Raw genomic sequence first — 21944 nt, forward strand, 5'->3', positions numbered from 1 at the left:
GAGCGCCTCCGAGGCCGCGGGATGCGGGGCACAGGCCCAGTGGCCGGTGGAAGCGGAGCCGAGCAGGAGAAAGAGAGGGGAGGGGGAGCGAGGAGCTCGCGGCCGAGGGAACAGCAGATTGCGCCCAGCCAATGGCAAGGGCTGGACGAGGTGGCACCAAATTCCCTTCGGCCAATGACGCGCCAGATTCTACAGAAGCCCATTAGCATTTCCCCAGGGGCAGGGGCAGGGGCTGGGGCTGCGGCTGCCGAGCCGCGGTGTGTCTGCAGCATCCTGTTTGCGCGTCTCCAGTCCGCAGCACGCCTCGGCTCTGTCTCCTCCCCTCTCCCGCCCAGGCAGGTCTCCCAGGGTGAGCCAACTCCGCGCACTTTGCCCCTTGTTGGCAGCGAATAAAAGGGGTCTGAGGAAATACGGGACTCGGTCAGCCACGGCCAGCTCTAGCCTTTAAATCCCCAGCCTGGGTAGACCCACGTACCGCACTTCGGAGCCCGACACCGATCCAGCGCGCACCGCGCAGAGGAGGCTCCGAGAGCAGCGCCGCGGGTCACCGCGCAAAAGCCGGCTCGGTAACCGAAGTCTACGTGTGTGTGGGCTGTCCCGAACTGCGCTGTGCCGTTTCAGCCGCGGGCGAGTGATCCCAGCATCCGAGAGCCCAGATGCCGGCCCACTTGCTGCAAGAGGAGGTGAGCTCTGAGCAGTTGCCCCAGACCGCGGGTTCGCAGGCGCTGGGGGGACGAGAGCGTTGAGGTCTCCGCGGACTATTAGCCATCTTTTGCGAGTTGTACTGCTTTCAGTTTGTTGGGAATGTGGATTGTAATTTGCGGACTTTGTTCCCCAACTTTTGTTTCTTAAGCTTTAAAGAAAAACCCGGTCGTACTTTTATGTCTGTGTGCATGCGGGTTTTCCTTTGTGCGTTCTTAGGGGTGTGAGTGTTTTACTCCTCGTTCCTACTGCACCTTCACCTTGAGGGTCCACTACCCTCCACAACCTATCTGCACAGTTCTGGGGAGTTCCCTCTCTTCCATCAGGGGCGCACCGGGCTCCCAGTTAATGCGGGCTTTGGGGACAGGGTCTGTGTCTGTACTCCGCCATTCCCCCAGCTTGAGTAAAGAGTGAAGTGGCAGGGGTTACTGCACGTGTCCTCGCCTCTCCTGACTCTGCTTCCTCTCCCCTCCAGATCTCTAGCTCCTACACAACCACCACCACCATCACAGCGCCTCCCTCCAGGATCCTGCAGAATGGAGGAGGCAAGTTGGAGAAGCCTTCTCTATACTTGGAAGAAGACATCCGCCCTGAACTAAAAGATGACATTTATGACCCAAGCTACAAGGATCCGGAGGGCCCAAAGCCCAAGGTTGAGTATGTTTGGAGAAACATCATCCTTATGTCTCTGCTACACTTGGGAGCCCTGTATGGGATCCTGCTGATTCCCGCCTGCAAGATCTACACCTGTATCTGGGGTAAGAGACTCCCTTGTTCCTCCCAGCTAGTACCCCTCGTCCTCCCTACTCCTTCAATAAGGTAGGATCTTGCATAGAGCAGAGGCAACAGCCCTTCCAGGCCCAGGTTTTCCCAGCCATGTCTCTTGGTGACCTGACGATGGTGGCTGCGAATGGAGCCAAGGGGGGTTGGGGGTTCTTCAATGTGGGTGTTGGGCAGAGAGCCCTGAGACCATGTGCTGCAGGCCTTGAAATGAGTAGACGTGTGCCAGAGAGTCAGCTTTCCCTGTTTCAAGTCATTTGCTTGGCTGCCTGTCCCAGCCCTGCCAGCCACAAAAGATTCAAGGCCACGACCTGGAAGGCCTGGGAACATGGCAGCAGAGCAGCAGCTCCAGGGGGGATATGCTGAGCACAGCCATAGCATAGCAAGGGAAACTGCTCGGGACAAGAGTTGGCGGAAGAGGGAGGAACAGAGAAGAGGTTATCCACAAAATTCTTTTTTGCCCTGGTCCTTGGCCCAGCCAGGCTCCTTTGTTAAACAGACGGACCAAGAAGTCTCCTGTATAACCCAGGTTACACAGATGTGTTGTTCTGGGACTCCCGTGTAAGTCTCCAGGGAGCTATACATGCCACCGAATGAACATGTTCTGGGAATGAAATGAGGTCAAGGAAGCATTTCCTATTCCCATCTAGCCTGCTCCAGCCCCTCTCTCCTAATGTCATGAAGTCCCCCCCTTGCCAGGGACAGAGAAGAGAGCCCTCAGCAGCCCCAGCCTCGAGGCTGCTGCAGTGCGGGAGACAGTTCCCAGTTTGTCCCTGACCTGCCCTTAGCTCAGCTCTTTTGGGGATGCCTGGGTATGGTCTGATGGCAGGGCCCTGCCCCCGGACACACACATGTGCTTTGCAGGCATTTTCACCTCCGCCACGCAAAGCCTGACTTGGGGAGGGCAGGGGAGAGCAGAGAGCTCCAGTGTCCCAGGGGCTCCGCGTTGGCCCTCTCTGCGGCCGGTGAGAAAGGAAAGACTGTCCTCCAGAAAACCACGTTAGGGGTTCCAGCACCGTCTTGGGTATGGGGTGTTTGCCGACAGCTGCACTCTTGGAGGACAGTTGTGTCGAAGGGCTGGTAGGCCAAGTTTTAGCTGATTCCCCCAGGACCTCTGTGGTCTAAAAGTGGTAGGATCTGGTCCCTGGAGCTTTGTCTTGGGAAGTCCTGAGTGCCACAGACAGAGAAATGCAGCTGGGTAGACCCCCTCTCTTTGGGATCTCAATTTTTCTAGGTACAAACTGGGAAAAAACAGTACTTTTTTTAGGATTAGGTAGGTAGTTCTCCTTAGAGTATATGTGTGTCATTGCTGGGGCTGGCCAGGCTCTGGAAATCAGTTCATCTGCAGACCAGGAAGAGCTCTTCTATTTGGGAGGGGAGGGGGATGTGTGTTCTCTGCCCCTCTGAAAAGCCAGCAGAACTTCAGCTGTATCGGGAGAGGTCAAGAGCAGGGATAAGGATCCTCCAGGGAGACTGTGGATTCCTGTCTCCACCCCTTCTCCCCAGTAGAGGAGTCTTCACAAGTAGTTTTTGTCACCTGCAAGCCCCTTCCAGCCTCAGGACGTCCTGTAGGCCTTGTGAAGCCCAGAGCTTGGCCAGACTGCTGCTCGTCGCTCCCCACCCTTGGCTGCTGGTGCAGGGGGCAGAGGGCGATCCACAAACCCAGGCTGTACCTGCTAGCTTTTGGGTGCCCTGTCCATGGATGTGTACTGTGCCTTTGGACAGAGAGACATGGCCCAGGGGGACTGGATGGTGACCTTTTTTCCTGTTCCTGGGCCATGTGGTAGATGACTTAGCTGACCGAATGACCAGCTGGATGAAGGGAAATCAGAACTTGTCCATGTTAAGGAACAAGGGGGAGGGGAGGGTCAGAGGTCTACCTGCAGAGTTTAGGAGCTTGGCTTCACCTTTTCTTGTTTTCTCCCTAAGGACAGTGTTAAGTTAGCAGCTGGTTGTGATTCCAGTATTTCTCATGACTCTGAGCAATTTTGAGAGCCTCTCAGAAGAGCCCTTAGAGGGGAGGGCTGAAAAGAGATCTCTGGCAACACTGAGGGCCAAGGGGTAAAATTTCTCCAGTCTCTTTCTTGGAGTCAAAACTAGGAGACTTTACTTAGGCTGACAATTTGGACATTAATAGAGATGTGACTCTCCAACTGGCTTAAGGTCTTCTATTAGATAGGCTTTCGAGGTTGATAGGAGAAGGCACCAGAGTGTATGGGCTCTTTTCCCAATGCCCCTGGTAATACTAGGATCTTAGGCACTGAGTCAACTTGCCAGGGTCCTCTCTGGCATGAAACAACCCTAGGAGCTTCCTTTGTTCTGAGCTGAGTGCTTCTGCTTTCCTGCCCAAAGCCATTTTCTTTCCTCCTTGGTGTTCGGTGGGCTGTGGCTAAACTGTCACTTTCCAGATGCAGATGCAGGCAGATACTGTCTCTGGAAAGAAGTCAGCACATGGCCTGAGGCCAGCAAATCACCTGGGGCCCTAATGCCAGCACAGAGTAGGGGACTGTGGGTAGGACTTTTGCTGGGACAGACTCTGGCTCCATGGCTCTCCTCCAGATCCTGGAGGACGGGTAGGAGAGCATGGAGGAAGACAGGGTTAGGGGAGGAGGGGGGCGGGGGGTTGGTTAGGAAACTGGTATCTATGGCTGGAGAAGAACACAGGACAATTTGTGACAATGTGCAGTGTCTCTGACTGCGACTAAGTTCTGTGGCCACTGAGGATCCATTGTTTCCAGCTGCTTCCCTAGGAATGAAACATTGTCAACAGTCACCGCTCTACCAAGGTCTCTGCCCCTGCCTGCTAGAGCCAACAGAGGAAGACGGGTATACCCAGAAACCCACTTCCCAGTTAGAGACTATCTCTCGCTATCATTGAGAGATTAGATCCTGCAGCCTTCCAGGAAAGGTGAGGCAGGACAGTGTTGGGGTGTTTCACCGAACACTTGGAGGATATCGGGGCACTATCTAGAATTAGCCTTGCCAGAGGGAGTATGGCTGACCAAGGCACGGGGCAAAGGAGAGACGCAGGAACCATGTGCATATCTTGGGGAGGTGGATGGGACAGCAAGAACAAAGAGTGCTTGTTGACAGAAAACTTGGTTTCAAACCATGGCTCCATTTCTTACCAGCCATGTGACCATAGATAAACACTTAACCTTCAACTGCAAAGTGAGGATGTTAAACCCCATTCAAGGTATTCAAGGAATCAGAGAAGATAAAATCCTTGGCAAAGCTTAAGATACTGTGCAGATATGACTTAGGTACAGGGCAGATTTTCCCCTGATGGGACTGCACTGCCTGCTAGAATATTTAAATGCTTTTATACTAGTTGGTAAATAACCATAGTTCAGAGCCCTGTGAGTGTCCCTGAGAGCCCAGGGTCCCTTGAATTGGTCAGTGCTCAGACCATACTAGCTTTCAAATAGTTTAATACCACCCTTGCTTATGGGTCCTGAAATTCGCAGGAGTAGTCTGTGGTCCTTAAAACTTTGGAAAAGGTTAGCTGAAGGTCAAAGGAGATAGGACCGGGGACAGTGTCCCTCATGACGGAGAATGACAAGTAGCTAGCTGGGTGGTAAGAGCCCTCTTCTCTGCCCGGCCTTTCTCAAGTGCCTGAGACTCAGCTAATTCCAGAGGATTGGGTAGTGATGGTATTTTTCAAGGAGTAAAAGTGAAGGGACAGAGGAGACCAAGGCATCCCTGGAGTTCAGGGTGAAACAAATCCTCACCCAGAGCCTAAGAACACACAGACTCAGACGGGCGAGCATCAGGTGAGTGCTTCCCCTGAATCGCGACCACCCACACTGACTTCCCCCCCCCCCCCCGCCCCCCGCGGCAGGATTCTTCTACTATTTGATCAGTGCTGTGGGCATAACGGCAGGAGCTCATCGCCTGTGGAGTCACCGGACTTACAAAGCTCGGCTGCCCCTGAGGCTCTTCCTGATCATTGCCAACACGATGGCATTCCAGGTGAGAAGCTGGCTTTGCTCAGCTCTTTGCTGTCCACTCTTTTGATGGTCTGGCAGCAGAATGGAGAAGCTCAGCACCTGGAGAGCAGCCACGCCTGGGCAGCACTTGACTTTCCTCTCCCCTTATGGTCACCTCAAGTGCAGCCCCAGTCCCTAAGTCCCCACCGGAAAAGGGAAGTGGGAGATACATAGGTAATAGTCTCAGTGTCATGGGATGGTTTTTTGATCCTAGGGTCCCTCTGTTATCATGCAGTCTTGGCCGTTGTGGTCCTTTATTGTAAGGGGTCATAGTGCATAAGCCAGGAACTGACGCTGGTTTCCTGGGCAGACGCTGGACGATAAATTCACTATTTTAGGTGAAAAGCTTAGGATTCCACCACAACGGGATTGAGGTTGATGTTGCATAGACTCTTGAACTCTGTGTTCTTAGGTCTAAGAGCAAATACTTCTGTAGCACTATGTGCCTGACTATTCTAAGCCCTTGACATAAATTACCTCATTAAATCCTCACAACAATCTTAGAAGGTAGGTACTATGACCCACAGTTTACAGATGAGGAAATGGCGTCCCTGAGAAGTTAGGTAGACCAACATTATGGTCCTGTCTTGGGCTGCCAGGCTGGCTAAGTCAAATATTGAGGGTTGTTGAGGCAGAAAGTTTATAGCAGAGATAGAATGCAGGGAATTGGGAGAAGGGAACTCCTGGTTGTTAAGGGGTAGCAAGGGACAAAAGATGGCTGGTGGTGTGGAGCTTAGCTGGGAGCAAGAGGAAAAAGGAAAGAAACCAAATTGATCCCCTTCTTCGTGGCAGTGTCCCAGGTACCTGCCACAGTCACATAATCCTCTCGGTCATAGCACTTTATGCCTTGAGGGCTCCTGATGTTGTCTTTGTGGGGCAAAGGAAGAGATTTGGCACATCCTTTAAGGTATTAAAAGAATCCCAGAGGAGCCCAGAGGTCATTTGGAAATGTGGCCAACATCATGATTTCTGTGCCTGGCCATGATCTGTATGCAAGGCATCAGAATGGAGCTCCCTGACGCTTCACCCACCAACCAGGACCTGGGATGCAAGGCTGCCTGCCTCGTGTTCTCCATGCCCAGGGGTTTGGCATTCCGTGAGGACATTTTCCAACATTTTTTCTTGCTTGAAGGATTGCAATGTGCTTTTCTAATGAAACTGAGCTCTGTATGATCTGTCTCCATTCTGCCCACCATATAACCTTCAAGAAGCTAGTCCTATTCATGTGTCCTGGGACTTTAAATTGCTTTTCCACTTAAGCTTCAGTGGCAAGTTGGGAGAGCAGAGGGGGCAACTGCATGACTCCTATTTTTTGAGGTTGGGCTGAGAGCCAGGGGCTCGTAGAGTTGCCTATCCACTGGAATTCCCCTAAGACGATATCTCTCGCCAGGCCTACATTCCTCTCCTCTGTCCCTCCAGAACGACGTGTATGAATGGGCCCGAGATCACCGTGCCCACCACAAGTTTTCAGAAACAGATGCTGATCCTCACAATTCCCGGCGTGGCTTTTTCTTCTCTCATGTGGGTTGGCTGCTTGTACGCAAACACCCAGCCGTCAAAGAGAAGGGTGGTTTGCTAGACTTGTCTGACCTAAAAGCTGAGAAGCTGGTGATGTTCCAGAGAAGGTGAGTGAAGCAATGACGGAGCTGGGCATCTAGTGTTTGGGGAGCTCCCTTTTTTCTCCTAGAGCTTATAAACTTAAGCTGAGAAATTTATTGGGTTTGCATGTTCCAAAATCAATTTAAAACCCTAATATTTAATAGCCCACAGGCTCACGGCCGTGGACTATTGTTCTTCCTCTCAGAGCTCTCGTAATTAAACCGATTAGATTCAACAAATACTTATTGACCTAAGACAGTCACAGATACAAAAGACGAATGTGTCACAATCCTTACCTTCAAGGAATTTGTAGCTTATTGGGAAGCAGAGGGAAAACCAAGGATCTGAATAACTATGATACCTGGCGAGATATTTTCTTTACCAATGAGAGGCACAAAGGAAAGGGAGCTAGTGTGGTAGGGGACATCGGGGAAGGGTTTACGAAGAAGGGAGCTTTGGAATCCACTGATGGATAGAGATTCTCACAGGTGTGTGTAGGGAGGGAGAGTACAAACAGAAAGAACATGAAAGCATGTTCCAGCAACAAAGGCCTTTTGCTTGAAGCGTAGGGTGTGGTCGAAGTAAGACCAGAAAGAGGCTGATGCTATTCTTGTAGAGCCTTAAAAGCAGATTTAGGATTTACTTCAATAGGCAGTGGGAAGCCATTACAAGTTTTTTGAGCAGGAATGTGGCATAACTGGAGGTGTGCTTACAAAGGTCACTCTCGGGATGGTTGAAAAAAAAAACACTGAGTCAAAGAGGTGAGAAGCAGGGCCACAAGTTAGGAGCTAACGGGGATCCGTGCTAGGGAAGCAGCAGCAGGAACGGAACGTTTGAGGCAGGGAATACTAATGATGTAAGAGTATAAGACTTGGCTGCTGAAGAGAAGCAGGAAGTCCATTCCCTAGGAATGTCAATGGCATGGTCTACATTTGAGACAGTGAAGAATGGCATGGGGCCTCCAGAGGGCTTGTGCGCATCAAGGACACCCTGTGCCTCTCTGAGGAAGAAAAGGAACGATTTTGGGGTGGCTAGCAGGACCTGGGGGCAAGGCACGAACCCTAGACTCTGCAAAAAACATGAACAGGAGGGGCGCCTGGGTGGCTCAGTCGTTAAGCGTCTGCCTTCGGCTCAGGTCATGATCCCAGCGTCCTGGGATCGAGCCCCGCATCGGGCTCCCTGCTCAGTGGGAAGCCTGCTTCTCCCTCTCCCACTCCCCCTGCTTGTGTTCCCTCTCTCGCTGTGTCTCTCTCTCTGTCAAATAAATAAAATCTTGGAAAAAAAAAAAAAAAAAAAACATGAACAGGAAAGAGAAACGAGCCTAAAGGCAGAATGGAAAAACAGCCTGGGAAGGAGAACTCAGTTTATGAGTTGGTAATCTGGACCTCATCTGTTTTACCAAGATGGCATTATGCTATAGACAGAAAGAAAAACGGATTCAGAGGCTGGAGACAAGCCTTCCAACCCTTGCTCCACTGGCTCCTACCCGTGCAATCCTAGAAAAATCAATTAACCCCTCACTACCTCATTTTCTAAAAACTGGGACATTCTCGAAAGATTCCCCCCCCACCCCCTCTTTCTCTGCCTTGGGCTACACAGTGCTCAAGTAGAAGGGAAGAGACAGCCCCACCAGTGGCAGAGGAAAATGAGGTGGGTCCAAGAGCCCTCCTCTCTCCTCTGACTCGGCGTCTGGTCTCTCGATGTAGGTACTACAAACCCGGCATCCTGCTGATGTGCTTCATCCTGCCCACCCTTGTGCCCTGGTATTTCTGGGGTGAGACTTTTCTACACAGCTTGTTCGTCGCCACTTTCTTGCGTTATGCCATTGTGCTCAATGCCACGTGGCTGGTGAACAGTGCTGCCCACCTCTACGGATATCGCCCTTATGACAAGAACATTAGCCCCCGAGAGAATATCCTGGTTTCCCTGGGAGCTGCAGGTAAGTCCACAGTCCACAGCAAGACCCTTTCTAGTGGTCTGCTGGTTCGGGTATTAGGCGAGGAGCCAGAAAAACCAGATTAACTTGTTTTAGGACTTTTTTCTGTCTGGTTTTCCACTACAAAACGAAGGCACAATATATAAAAAAAACTCTCTGGAGTTGGGCAATAGGTCTTATATAAAAAGAAAAGGGTAAAGAACAGCAGTGCCTTTGATTTCAGGTGCCGGAACCTTCGCAAACGCTATGTATGATAAACCCCTTTGGGTGTTCCTTTTTCCAGTCACCTCTTGTGCTGGACTGCAAGTCTTGCTTGGGGCAGGGGATGCATAAATGGAATAAAAGGATCATCTGAGTGGGCAGCGAGCCTAGTGTTTTATATTTAAACATGCTATATAGGAGCACCTGGGTGGCGCGGTCGGTTAGGTATCCAACTCTTGGTTTCGGCTTGGGTTGTGATCTTGGGGTCGTGAGACTAAGCCCCATGTCGGGCTCCAAGCTCACTGAAGAGTCTGCTTGGGATTCTCTCTCCCTCTCCCTCTGCCCTTCCCCACTGCTCGCTCTCTCTCAAAAAAATAAAATAAAATAAAAATCTTAAATCTTAAAAAAAAAAAAGAAATAAACATGCTATATAAAATGTAGAGTAATTCCTTGTAATTAAATTCAGTCAACTTCTGTTTTCTCTTCTTGTCATATTCAGGTAGGCCACAGTTGAAGTGTATGCCATGTCGTATTGCTTGGTGGTGCCAATAGGAAGGACATCAAAGCACTTGTTTATGGCCCTTAATGACCACCTATCAGTCTTATCTCTTTTGTCCTTTCTTTTTCTCTCTTCTGCTTCTATTCTGTGCTAGGAGCAGCCCTTCCCCACAACGTGGCTTAGGGAACCACCAGTAAAGCCCGTAGTTTGCTCACAAATACCTGCTCACTGATCTAATGCTGACTATTCATGAATTGATTTCTATCATTCCTGTCCCACTAGCCGGAGCCTAAGACAACAGGCTTCTACCATCTGTCTCCATTCTTTTTCTGTCACTATTTTCAACTAAATATAGACCTTGATCAAGGCCTGGAACTTATTTTCCTTAAGCAGAACCCGTGGCCTCTTCCTCACCAGTGGTCAGTGCCACTGGTCATCTAGTATATCTAGGCAACCTCACTGGCGCACACGTTTCTGCATGCCACGGCATAACCTTCACTTTCTCTCTTTAAAAATCTTCCTTTAGATTCTCAACCTCAGTCATCTCTACTATCTGGACTAAGGCATTCTTCCCTATCTCTTTTGCACTTTCATGCATCTCACCTTCTGCCATTGTACCTGTTCTTACTTTGAACCATGTTTGAAATCAATCACCTCGGCTATGTAAGTCTGAGATTTTCATAGAAATGGAAGTTTCTGGAATGAGATTTGTCCTGGGCCGCCACGGGGTCTATAGTGAGCTTTCCCAACTCCAGCCTCTTTATGAGCATCAGCTCAGAATGGCGGCCAACGTCTTACTTTGTCTCAGTTACCATTCATCTCTGCTACCTGTTGCTCTCCTCCCTTATCACCTCCACCTTTGTTCTCCTGTAGCTTGTTTCTCTGCCATTCTAATCTGTTTCTTCCTGAGTTACCTGCCCCACAGTCACATGTTCATTTTCTCTCTGCCAAAGCTGACCTCCTCCCTTGAGCCTTTCTTGGGCTGTATCTTGCTGCCCCAGTTGCAAAGTCTTGTCCTTCTTCCATCGGTGGACCTTCCTCTTTTTTCTCTCTCGGCTCTGTGTGTATCTGATTCCGTTTTAAATCTGAGAAGTAGAGGCCTGGTTCGTGCTTCTATGGAGCCTTGGTACAAAGCCACTTATGGAAATTAGTAATCCTCTCAGTACCTTTGGCCTTGTGGTTATCCCAACCTCCTACTCAGTTCACACTGTGAATAATCAGGTGTCACAGGGAGAGGACATACCTTGACTTGCCCTGAGTGGTGTCATTTACTCTGTAGGACTTCCTTCACTTGCTTGTTATTAATATCATTACTACTCTCCTGGGGTTCTTTTATCTTCAAAGGGCTCACCGCGCTCTTTTATTAGCTATTCTTGACCCAGCTTTCCCCTAGCTTTAGAAGGGTCAGTATTGTTAATTGTTGAATACGATCCAAAAAGAAGAGTCCTGCCAAGGGTTGGAGAACTCGCTGTCTGTGGAGTTCCCAAAGCTTTACCTCTTACTGAAATTCTTCTGACAGCAGAATGTCTTTGTTTCTCCCCGGCGTGTCGTTGTAAGAAGTGCGGCAAAAGTCCTTCATTCGGGACTCTCTCCTCTCCCCACCCAGACGCGTCCCCGTGCACCCCAAGAGCCTGTGGTGCCTCAGACCAGTACTTAGGGAACTTTCCCACCTGAAATCCCTTCCCGGCCCAGAGCCATCTCTCTCTCTAGTTGGCCTGTCCTCTGGGAGGAATCGCGGGTCCTCCTCTGACACAGGTTCCTTTCTAGGCTTGGTGGCCAGGTCTCCCCAGTTATTTCTTAAGACGCCTCCGAGGCGATCAATCTGGTTCAGAATCGAAGAGACTGGATTCGCTCCTTTGTTCAACAACAGCAAGTTTCTGCTAGGTTTGAGGTCGTCTGCTGGGTCCCTGGCGTGCAGAGACCGCTCCGTAACCCTTGTCCTTGCTTTTGTTCCAGGGGAGGGCTTCCACAACTACCACCACTCCTTCCCCTATGACTACTCTGCCAGTGAGTACCGCTGGCACATCAACTTTACCACCTTCTTTATCGATTGCATGGCTGCCCTCGGGCTGGCTTACGACCGGAAGAAAGTATCCAAGGCTGTCGTCTTGGCCAGGATTAAAAGAACTGGAGACGGAAGCTCCAAGAGTGGCTGAATTTGGGGTCCCTTGGGTTCCTTTTCCAAAAGCCAGCCGGGCAGAGGTTTAATGTTCTGTTTATTAACTACTGAATAATGCTACCAGGATGCTAAAGATGATGATGTTAACCCTTTCCAGTACAGTATTCTTTTAAAATTGAAAGCCAGCAACTCTGCCTTCATGACGCTAAGCTGAGGTTCTTATTTCTTCTCTTCCTCTCTTCTAGTTCATTGTCCTTTTCTTTGCTTTGTCCTTATCACCTTCCTTTCTCTCCTCGCTCTTTGCCTCCCAGGCAAGCAGCTGGTCATTCATGGGTGGGTGTCCAGCTTCCAAAGCCTAGCCAACCTTTCTGTAGTCCAAAATTAGTGGTCTTTGTCCCACATAACTCTTTCCTTGAGCTGTCCTGAGCTTTAGGGTGGGTGGCTCATGCTAGAGGTATGAGAACATACCTTCTGGGAAGGCCCCTGTTAATTATCTTCAGCTCAGGCTTTTGCGAGTTGGAATGGAAAATAACTTTATTTGGCACAAAGCTTCTAAAGCAGGTAAACTGTCAGGGGAGAGAGTTAGCATGCATGGTATGATTGAGAAGTAAAGATGGGGTGAGGTGGGAAACAGGGCAAGAGGCTCCTGCTATGATTGGACACACGGTTGCTTGCCTAGTGAGGACTTGGAGCCCCAACAGACAGCATGTCTCCTTTCTCTCCTGACTCTGACTAGGGAATGGCCACAGAGCCTGGCAATGCTGGAACACAAAAGCAGATCTCAATGTCCCAAATGTAGTTTAGGTTGGGGATAAAGAAGAAGCATTTAGTTTGTAGTAAAAGTGGTCTCTGCTGGAGAAGGATTTTTTTTTTTCCTTTAATAACAGGAAGATTTCTTATTCCTTATAACAAGAAATCTTGAGGTTGGTTGTTTCCAGAATTGGCAAATCTAGCAGATCATGGGATCATCAAAATTCTTTTGTCTTTCTGCTCTGCCATCTTCGGGCTGTTAGTTGGCTCCCATCATGGTAATAAGGTGGCTGGAGCATTTCCAGACACCCAAAAAAGGAATGTGTTTGTGGCATAGTGGTGAGCATAGTGGTCTTCCAAAAAAGGAAGGATTTTAAGAGGTGGAGTTGGGTCCAACATAAAAATATATATACATACACAGTCTGCTTGGAACATTAAAGTAATTCACTTAGGGTATTTCCCTCTGAAAGAGGGATGCTTGAAGAAGAGGAGAAATTAGGTGGGTTGGCTACTTTCCTCTCACTGCTGGACAGGAGATGGAGAGGTTCAGGGCCAGATCTGTTGGCAGTTCCTAAGAGATAACTTTACAAAAGAAGGGCTCTGAGAACACATTGCCAGGGGATTCAGAAGGTTACTACTGAGGAAGTCTTTGGGTGTCCTGATTTGGAAGCCGGTTATACAAACAAGTTAAATGTTAGGTTCATTCATGAATTCCAGTTTCTCCTTGGAATGAGGACAAACCAGAAGGCTTCTCCCCGCAGCGTTGAACCATTTCTCCCATTCCTTCTCAGTTAACTTTTAGCGTAAAGTATAGGACTGCCTGGGGGGCGAGGTAGGAATCTCTTAACTACTGTGGGTTTTGATTCCTGGCTCTACCCTTATCTGTCCATTTTCTCCTACCGGTTCTATCTCCTCCCTGATGTTTTCCTCTTTCTCCGGACAGGAAGCCTCCTTTGTATGTATTCAGACGCAGTGATGGTTAAGGCTCACCAGCAGCTCCCTCTCCTGCAGACAGAATGCTCAGGGTCACTGAACCACTGTTTCTCCTTATAAAGCTCAGTAGGCTGCCACTTTCACTTGGCCTCCAGAGTCTCTCCACTTACACCCCTGTGCTCCCCTCCACACTGATGACTCAAGAGGAGGCTGGCAAACCTTACTAGAAACATCCCTGGCTCGGGCACTGTCTCTCATGAGGCACAGCCAGGCCAAAGGCTCGTGTTGTGCCGGTGAGCCAGCCACGGAGCCAAAAAAAAAAGGGTTTGTTTTTAGCCTCCTCTGTCTGGATCAGAACATGAGAGCATGCTAGATGCCCCCTGCTCGCTCGGTATGCCTGCCCAGCCCGAGTCCGAGCTCCCAGTGGACAGTACAATGCTTGCAGGAGCAGGAGGGAGCCTAGTCTTCACTGGGAAGCACAAGAAGCAAAGGAAAGTTCCAAAGTGCCTCACGCAAAAGGAGGCCCTGTTCCCTGGAGCCAGGGTGTATTGCAAAGCCCAGACTTGGGATCTGAGATGCCATGAACTTTGCTGAACAGCATCTCTGCTCGGCAAACTAACCAGCATTCCCCACCACACAGCCTAGGGCAAACGGTAGTGTAGAAGAGGTCTGAAGAAAGCGTCAGTGTTTTGAGAACCTTGGACTGCCCCTGTCCCTGTACCTCGGTCATCAATGCAAAAGCCTGGCTTTACTCTATGAAAGATTGGAAATGTACAAGGCCAAATGTTCTGCGCGCTGTTGAGCCCCAATACTGGAAGGGAAGAGGGCCTTTCTTCCTGTATTAATTGAATAGACAGAGGCTACAGGGGTTCCCTGGACTAAAGGCATCCTCATCTTTTCAGCTGTTCCTCACTGTAGAAAAGACTAATGGAAGATCACTGTAGTTCAGATCTGCTGACTTGTGGACTTATCCCTTGGAAATGCCTGTTGGGTGGTTTTAATTCCACAGGTTATCAGATGCCTGCTTTATAATTTTGGACCAAAAACAAGTTTATCTTTCTATTCTAATCATGTCCCAGGGATCTGACCCATACCATGACCCTACACAAGGCTGGACAGGGTCCTCAGGCTGAGGGCCCCTCCGTAGAGGAGAATGTGGAGGTGGAGGGGTGTCTGCGAGTAAAGAACACTTTCTTCAAGATTCTAAAGCTGAGTTCAGTTGACACATTAATGATCCAGAAACTCAAGTCTGAATTTCTAACAGTCCTCGCTTTGTGGGTGTGCTGACAACTTATTTGGGTGCCTTACATCTTTTCTAATCGGTGTTGCATATGAGCCTGCTCTCACTCCCTCCTCGCTCCCTCCGTGGAGTTCCTTTGCACCTGAGACCCTACAGAAGTGGCTGGTAGAAAAGGGGGTCTGGCTGGAGGATTATCAGTAGAGCTATTCGCAGGATTCCCTTCAGGGCTTCATTTTGGAAACTTCTCTTAGGGCTGTTTTTATTAAGTGCCCACATTGACGGCGGGTGGAAGTAATTTGAATGTATTTGATTTATAATATTTTTTAGATTAAAAGATGGTTGTAGCATTTAAAATGGAAACTTTTTCTCCTTGGTTTGCTAGTATCCTGAGTGTATTCTTTGTAAGTATAGCTCATATGGGTCAGCGTGAAAGGTTAAAGAAGACAAGATGTCCATGTTACGCGGGTGGTTAAGGCCAGGGCCTCTCCTACCACTGTGCCACTGACTTGCTATGTGACCCTGGGCAAGTCACTTAACTATAATGTGCCTCAGTTTTCCTTCTGTTAAAATGGGATAATAATACTGACCTACCTCACAGGGCAGTTTTGAGGCGTGACTAATGCTTTTTATAAAGCATTTTGGGATCCTTCAGCAGAGGAATTCTTTTAAGTCCTGAGTATTTTTATAAAAAGTAGCAGTATCCACCATGAACTTGTGTCCATCATGAACCATGCGTCCTGGATGCTGTCATTAATCGATATGATTCTCTCTGAGAGATTGAATAAATCCATTGGCTAAGTGGTGGATAACTAGCCAGACAAAATTTGAGAATACATAGACTCATTGCCATGGAAACAATACACAGGTACCTTTTCCTTGATTGGGTGGGATTTTTTTTCCCCTTTTATGTGGGATAGTAGTTATTTGTGACCTAAGAATAATTTTGGAATAATTTCTATTAATATCAACTCTGAAGCTTAGTTGTACTGATCTGAAATTGTGTTTGTTCATAATAAAAGTGAAGTGAATCTGACTGCACTGTGTCTGGGTGATTTTTGGCTGCAATTTAAAGTTTCCTGGAACTTATCTCTATGGTCTACCGTACTGTCTATGTCCCATTCCTGTACCTTTAAGAGTAAAAAAGAAGTAGATGCCAAGCTGGTTGACTCATACCCCAGCAACCCGCCCTGCCCTGCCTAAGGGTAACTTTAGGTTAAACGCAGCCTTGGCAGCAGGAAACCAGGAGTCTGCTGCCATGAAGTCAAACACATTTACACCAGTTGGCGCTTTGGCCCTGGGGAAATGCCAGGTGTCTGGTGTGTCACATGGTCACGTGGACCCAAGACAGAGAATCAGAGAGGAAGAGAACAGCAGGAGAGGCACTCTGGGCAAGCACATCTTTACCTTGCAATCCAGGCTGGGCAGTCCAGGTCATTCGTCCAAAGAAATGTGAAGAAATGTGGTCCCTCCTGGGAATTAAGTGGCTTCCTGAAATTGCTGACTAACTGCAGCAGGAAGAAAGGAAAAACAATCCAAGGGAAGGTTTGTAAACTCCCAGAATAAAGAGGGCTCCATGATCTTAAGGTGGAAAAGCCTTTAGCCTTTACCACTTATCTGAGAATCCTCATGTAGAAAAGAGAATGTGGACTTTTTACAGTTTGAAGGAGCTCCGTCTTCCAGTAGGAGCCACCCTGACAGTGCCTAGGCTTCTAAGAGTTCCCCAGAACCAGCATCCCTAGCTTGCTAATGTAGGTTGCCCTCACCTTGGACGAGAAGCAACATTCTCTCAGAGTAATTCTGAGCATGCAAAATCAAGTCTATATTCATTGAGGCCTTGTCAGACCTTAATAACTTGAGTAGAGAGTGGCATTCTCTTCACCAGGATCTGCCTCTCACCCCTTTCCCTCTATTTTGTTTAAAATGTTCAGGCTGGACTATTGTTTCCATTGCTCTGTAACTGCACCCTTCCTTCTAAGTATCAGCTTTGTTTCCCATTAACTGGCATCCAATTGAAACAATTTATTCTCACTAAGCTCTGCTACTTTCATTTCCTTTCCTCCTCTCTGCTACCTGGCTGTCCTGATTAAACCTGCTTCTCTGCTTCCTCCAGGCAGTCTGTATTTTGTATATTTGCTATTTCACCCTGTGGCAGTTTCCTGATTCCTATCTGCAAAAGTTCCAAAGAGGAAAGAAAGGGGAGAGCTCTTAGAGCTTGATCAGTATGTTCAATTGAATTCAAGATTGAGAGAGAAAAGGAATACGTAATGAACTTCCCAATAAGGGTGAGTTGTACAATAAGAGCTCCCAGGGGGCAAGGTAATGAACTCTTCTTCTTGATGTGTTTTGCGTGGGGAGGTAGAAAGAGGTTAAGGCTCTGTTTAGTAACTAAGGTTTAACCATGGGACAAAAGATAAAATAATTTAAGATACTGATGGAGAAGAGCATAGAAATAAGATTCCTGATGCAAAACCGCCACCAGTTTTCTCCCTCTTCCCTAAGGGAAGAACCAAGATAGGCCCTAAAAGTATCCACCAGGGCAGAAAAAGAAAAGGCATCCAGATTGGAAAGGAAGAAGTAAATCCATCTCTGTATGCAAATGACATGATTTTGTATATAAAAAAAAATACTAAAGAATACATATGGAAAAAACTATTAAAGCTAACAAATTCAGCAAGGTTGCAGAATACAAGATCAATACACAAAAATCAACTATTTCTATAAACTAGCAATGAATAATACACAAATGAAATTAAGAAAAGAATTCCACTTATAATAGCATCAAAAAGAATAAGATAAGTAGAAATAAATCTAGCAAAAGAAGCCCATAGAATGGTACATTGTTAACTACAAAATGTCATTGAAATAAATTAAAGAAGGGGCAAGTGTCTGCCTTTGGCTCAGGTCATGATCCCAGGGTCCTGGGATCGAGTCCTGCATCTGGCTCCCTGCTCAGCAGGAAGCCTGCTTCTCCCTCTACCTGCTCCGCCTGCCGCTCTCCCTGCTTGTGCTCTCTCTCTGACAAATAAATAAAATATTAAAAAAAAAAAGAAAAAGAAAACAAAGGTATAAATCTCAGTAACCTTGGTTTAGGCAATAGTCTTTTAGATACAACCAAAAGCCTAAGCAACAAAAAATAAATAAATAAACTGGACTTCATCAAAATTTTTTAAATTTGTGCTTCAAAAGATACTATCAAGAAAATAAAAAGATGGGGTGCCTGAGTGGCTAAATCAGTTAGGCGTTTGCCTTTGACCCAGGTCATGATCCCAGGGTCGTGCGATCTGGCCCCACAGCGGCTCAGTGGGGAGCCTGCTTCTCCCTATCCCCCTGCAGCTCCCCCTGCTTGTGCTCTCTCTCTCTCTGTGTCAAATAAATAAATATCTTCAAAAAAAGAAAAAGAAAGTAAAAAGACAACCCACAGAATGAGAAGAAATATTTGCAAATCTCCATCTGATAAGAGACTAGTACCTAGAATATAAAAGGAATTCTTACAGGAACACCTGGCTGGCTCAGTCAGTAGAACATGTGACTCTGGATTTCCGGGTTGTGAGTTCAAGCCTCACGTTGGGTGTAGAACTTACTTAAAGAAAAGGAACAACTTAACGATAAAAAGATAACCCAATTTTAAAATAAGCAAAGGGTTTGAACAGACATTTCTCCAGGGAAGATACACAAATGACCAATAAGCTCATGAAAAGATGCTCAGTATTAGCTCTCAAGGAAATGCCAATCAGAACCACAACGAGAAACCATTCACACTCACTAGGATGGCTCCAATGAAAAGACAGTTAATAACAAGAGTTGATGAGGAGGTAGAGAAACTGGAACCCTCATTTATTGCTGGGGGAATCTACAATTATGAGGCTCCTCTGGAAAACAGTTTGGCAGTTTCTCAAAAGGTTAAATAAAACATAGTTACAGTATGATCAGCAATTTTATGCTTAGGTATATACCCAAGAGAATTGGAAACATGCCCACACAAAAACATGGCAGCATTATATACTATACAATAGCTAAAAAGTAGGAACAACCCCAATGTTCCTCATAAATGAATGAGCACAGTGTGGTATAGCCATGTTATGGGATAGTATTCAGCCACCAAAAAAAAAAAAGAAAGAAAAAAGAAAAAGAATTACTGATGCCTCTACAACATGGGTAAACTTTGAAAACACTATTCTAAGGGCAAGAAGCCAGACACAAAAGACCATGTACTATATGGTTGCGTTTATGTGAACTGCAGCACAGGCAAATCGAGAGACAAAACCAGACTGGGGGTTGCCAGGGGTTAGGAGTAGAACTGAGGCATGGGTTTTGGTGTGGCAGGGGAATGATGAAATGATCTAAAGTTAGATTGTGACCGTGGTTGCACAACTCTGTGAATATGCTAAAAACCACTGAATAATACACTGAAAGGGCAATTTTTATGGTCTATGGATTGTATCTCAGTAAAAAACATGAGAAAAAATTCTCGGTTTTAATGTTTTTGCCACTAATTGTAAATAAGTGAGATTCAAACTCATGTATAATCAAAAGCAGCACTCAGTATTTTCTTAATTAAATAGTGATGTGGTCTCTGTTCTCAAACTGCAAGGAGACAGAGACGCCAGTCACATGAGAAAAGGCATATGCTATAAACTAAAGAGTCTCGGATGATGTTCTTGCTAAACCAAAGTCCTTGGAAAAATCCACATACCACATACGATATTCTATCGCGATGAGCGCTTGCTAATGCCTTACCTCCCTGTATCGGAAGTAGGTGCTATTATTACCCCAAGTTTACGTGAGGTCATTGAATTCACTTGGGGAGAAGTTAAGCTGTGAGAGAGTGATTGATGGTGCTGTGATCCAACTCCAGAACTGTGGTCATTAATGACTCTCTGTTGGGTGTGGAGTAGATGACAAACCAAAGCCCAAGAGCGTAAGTCTCATATATTCCCGTGTACGCCTTGTGATATTCAGTTATACCCAGAGACAAGCCTGGTTGTAATTTATGCAGTCCAAACTGCAGATGCGTCTTCTGTTCCGGAAGAACCCAACTCATTCCATCTCATGACCCAGTTCAGCCACACCTGAGTGAAGCTCACCTCTCAAATGGTAGAAACATCTGTGACATTTCCTCTATACTTTTCCCAACCATACTCCACCCTCCTGTCAGGTTTTGAGATCCTTAAGGGCATCTTCTTCTTTTAGAATATCTCCTGCACCTAAACAATCAGTGGTTGATAAAATTACTGAAAGATCACATGTCTTGTGTTAAATTCTGCCTCCTGCCACGAACTGTTGATATGTCACAGGGATTAGGAGCCGAATTCTGTGACCTATAGTTAACTTTGTGCACTGCAGGCGGGCAAAGTGCTGATTCTTGTATACCAACTTTGGGGCAAATACCACAGGCCTTAATTGCAGGTTCCAGGGAGCTGAGATTCTATACTGGGGTTGCTGGAGGCAGAGGCCACCCCCCCCCCCCAATTTTCCGGGCCAGGCCCGGCCCTCCCCCACCCCCCCCACCCCCGCCACGCCCAGGCCACAGATAGCTCACAAAGGCCAAGTGTCTGCTCTGCTGACTCACAGCAGCTCTCCATCCGGGCTAGGACAGTCTCAGGGGGGCCAGGGGCCCTCTCCCTCACCCGCCTGGTGAGTAGCCAGGACCATGTTAAGCTTTAAAAAACTGTGTAACCAACCAGAGGAAATGAGCGCCACGGAGGGGAACGTGAAAGTGAAAGGTGGGGGAGGGTGCCAAACTGCTCATGAACAGTCTCATTCCTTTCTTAGGGAATTCCGGACACCAGTAAGGATTCACCCTGTAGTCTTTTTGTTTGTTGGTTTTATATGTATATATTTTTAAATTGAAGTAAAATTCACATGCCTTTAAATTAACTGTTTTAGGGGCGCTTGGGTGACTCAGTCGTTAAGCGTCTGCCTTCCACTCAGGTCATGATCCCAGGGTCCTGGGATAGAGCCTCCCATCGGGCTCCCTGCTCAGTGGGAAGCCTGCTTCTCCCTCTCCCACTCCCCCCTGCTTGTGTCCCCTCTCCTGCTCTCTCTCTGTCAAATAAATAAATAAAATATTTTTTAAAAAATTAACCATTTTAAAGGAAACAATTTGGTGGCATTTAGCCCATTCACCATGTTGTGCAACCACCACCTCTAACTAGTTCCAAAACGTTTTTCAACACTGCAGAAGACTTTGTACTTGTTAACCGGTCACTCTCCATCCCCTCCCTTCCCCACACCCAACCCCTGGTAGCCACCAATCTGCTTTCTGTGGCCATTACTGTACCTATTCAGGATACTTCATATAAAGGGATTATCCTGCAAAATGGGACCTTCTGTGTCCGCTTCCTTCTCTTAGCATAATGCTTCCGGGGTTCATGCACACTGTAGCCTGTATGGGGACCTCATTCCTCGCTGCTGCCAAATAATATTCCATTGTACATAAACAGCACAATTGGTTTCTCTGTTCGTCTGTTGATGAACATTTGAGTTGTTTCCACCTTTTGGCTATTAAGTACTGGGGTACCTGCTTTCCATTCATTTGTGTATATACCTAGGAGTGGAGTTGCTGGGCCATAGGGCAATTCTGTGTTTCACTTTTTGTGGAACCACCAAACTGTTTTCCACAGGGGCTGCCGCGTTTGACATTTCCACGAGCCGTGGGTGAGGGTCGCCTTTTATTCTTAACACGCACGTACCCAACTGTTCCTTTCCTCTTCCCTACTTTCCACAAAGCCAGTCCCCCACAGACTTCCCTTTCCCCTAGATTGGGTGGGAGAAAAGTTGCACCTCTAGTGAAAAGGCTATCATCAGGAAACACTGAACAACAAGGAACCTCCCTTGCCTGAAGCTATGCCCCTACTCTTGTCTTTTCCACAAAGAGGACACTGTGACCAGGAACAGGCAAGGACAAGCTCCCATCTCCCTGCGACACGCCCACTACATCCATTTCGGTTACCCCATAAAATCACGCTTCTGCGCCCTCCAACACCCCCATCCTCGCACAGAACATTCCATTAAACCCTCTTAAACAGTCAAAGCTGAGCGCAGAAAGGAAGCATCGCTGTGTGGAAGCTGCCAGTCCCGGCTCCGACCCGCGGGCGGGTCTTAACTCTCAGCTCCTGCTTAAGATCTCCGAAGACACGGCCCCTCGCCTCGTCCTGCCCAGCCTCCTCTGCTAAAGAGCCTGCCTGTCTGGGCCT

The 21944-nt window shown here is 47.7% G+C and overlaps 1 protein-coding gene across 1 annotated transcript; it reads left to right on the forward strand.

Annotated features, from left to right (window-relative positions):
- The first annotated feature begins 272 nt into the window (after positions 1–272).
- SCD (stearoyl-CoA desaturase) lies at positions 273–15781 on the forward strand. Its single transcript, XM_021699760.2, has 6 exons — positions 273–683; positions 1178–1460; positions 5324–5454; positions 6891–7096; positions 8777–9009; positions 11663–15781. Exons 1-6 carry the CDS (start codon positions 657–659, stop codon positions 11860–11862), a joined length of 1080 nt encoding a protein of 359 aa, XP_021555435.1. The 5' UTR covers positions 273–656; the 3' UTR covers positions 11863–15781.
- Positions 15782–21944: the final 6163 nt, after the last annotated feature.

Source organism: Neomonachus schauinslandi, chromosome 6 (assembly GCF_002201575.2).
Source record: "Neomonachus schauinslandi chromosome 6, ASM220157v2, whole genome shotgun sequence".
Taxonomy (NCBI): Eukaryota; Metazoa; Chordata; class Mammalia; order Carnivora; family Phocidae; genus Neomonachus; species Neomonachus schauinslandi.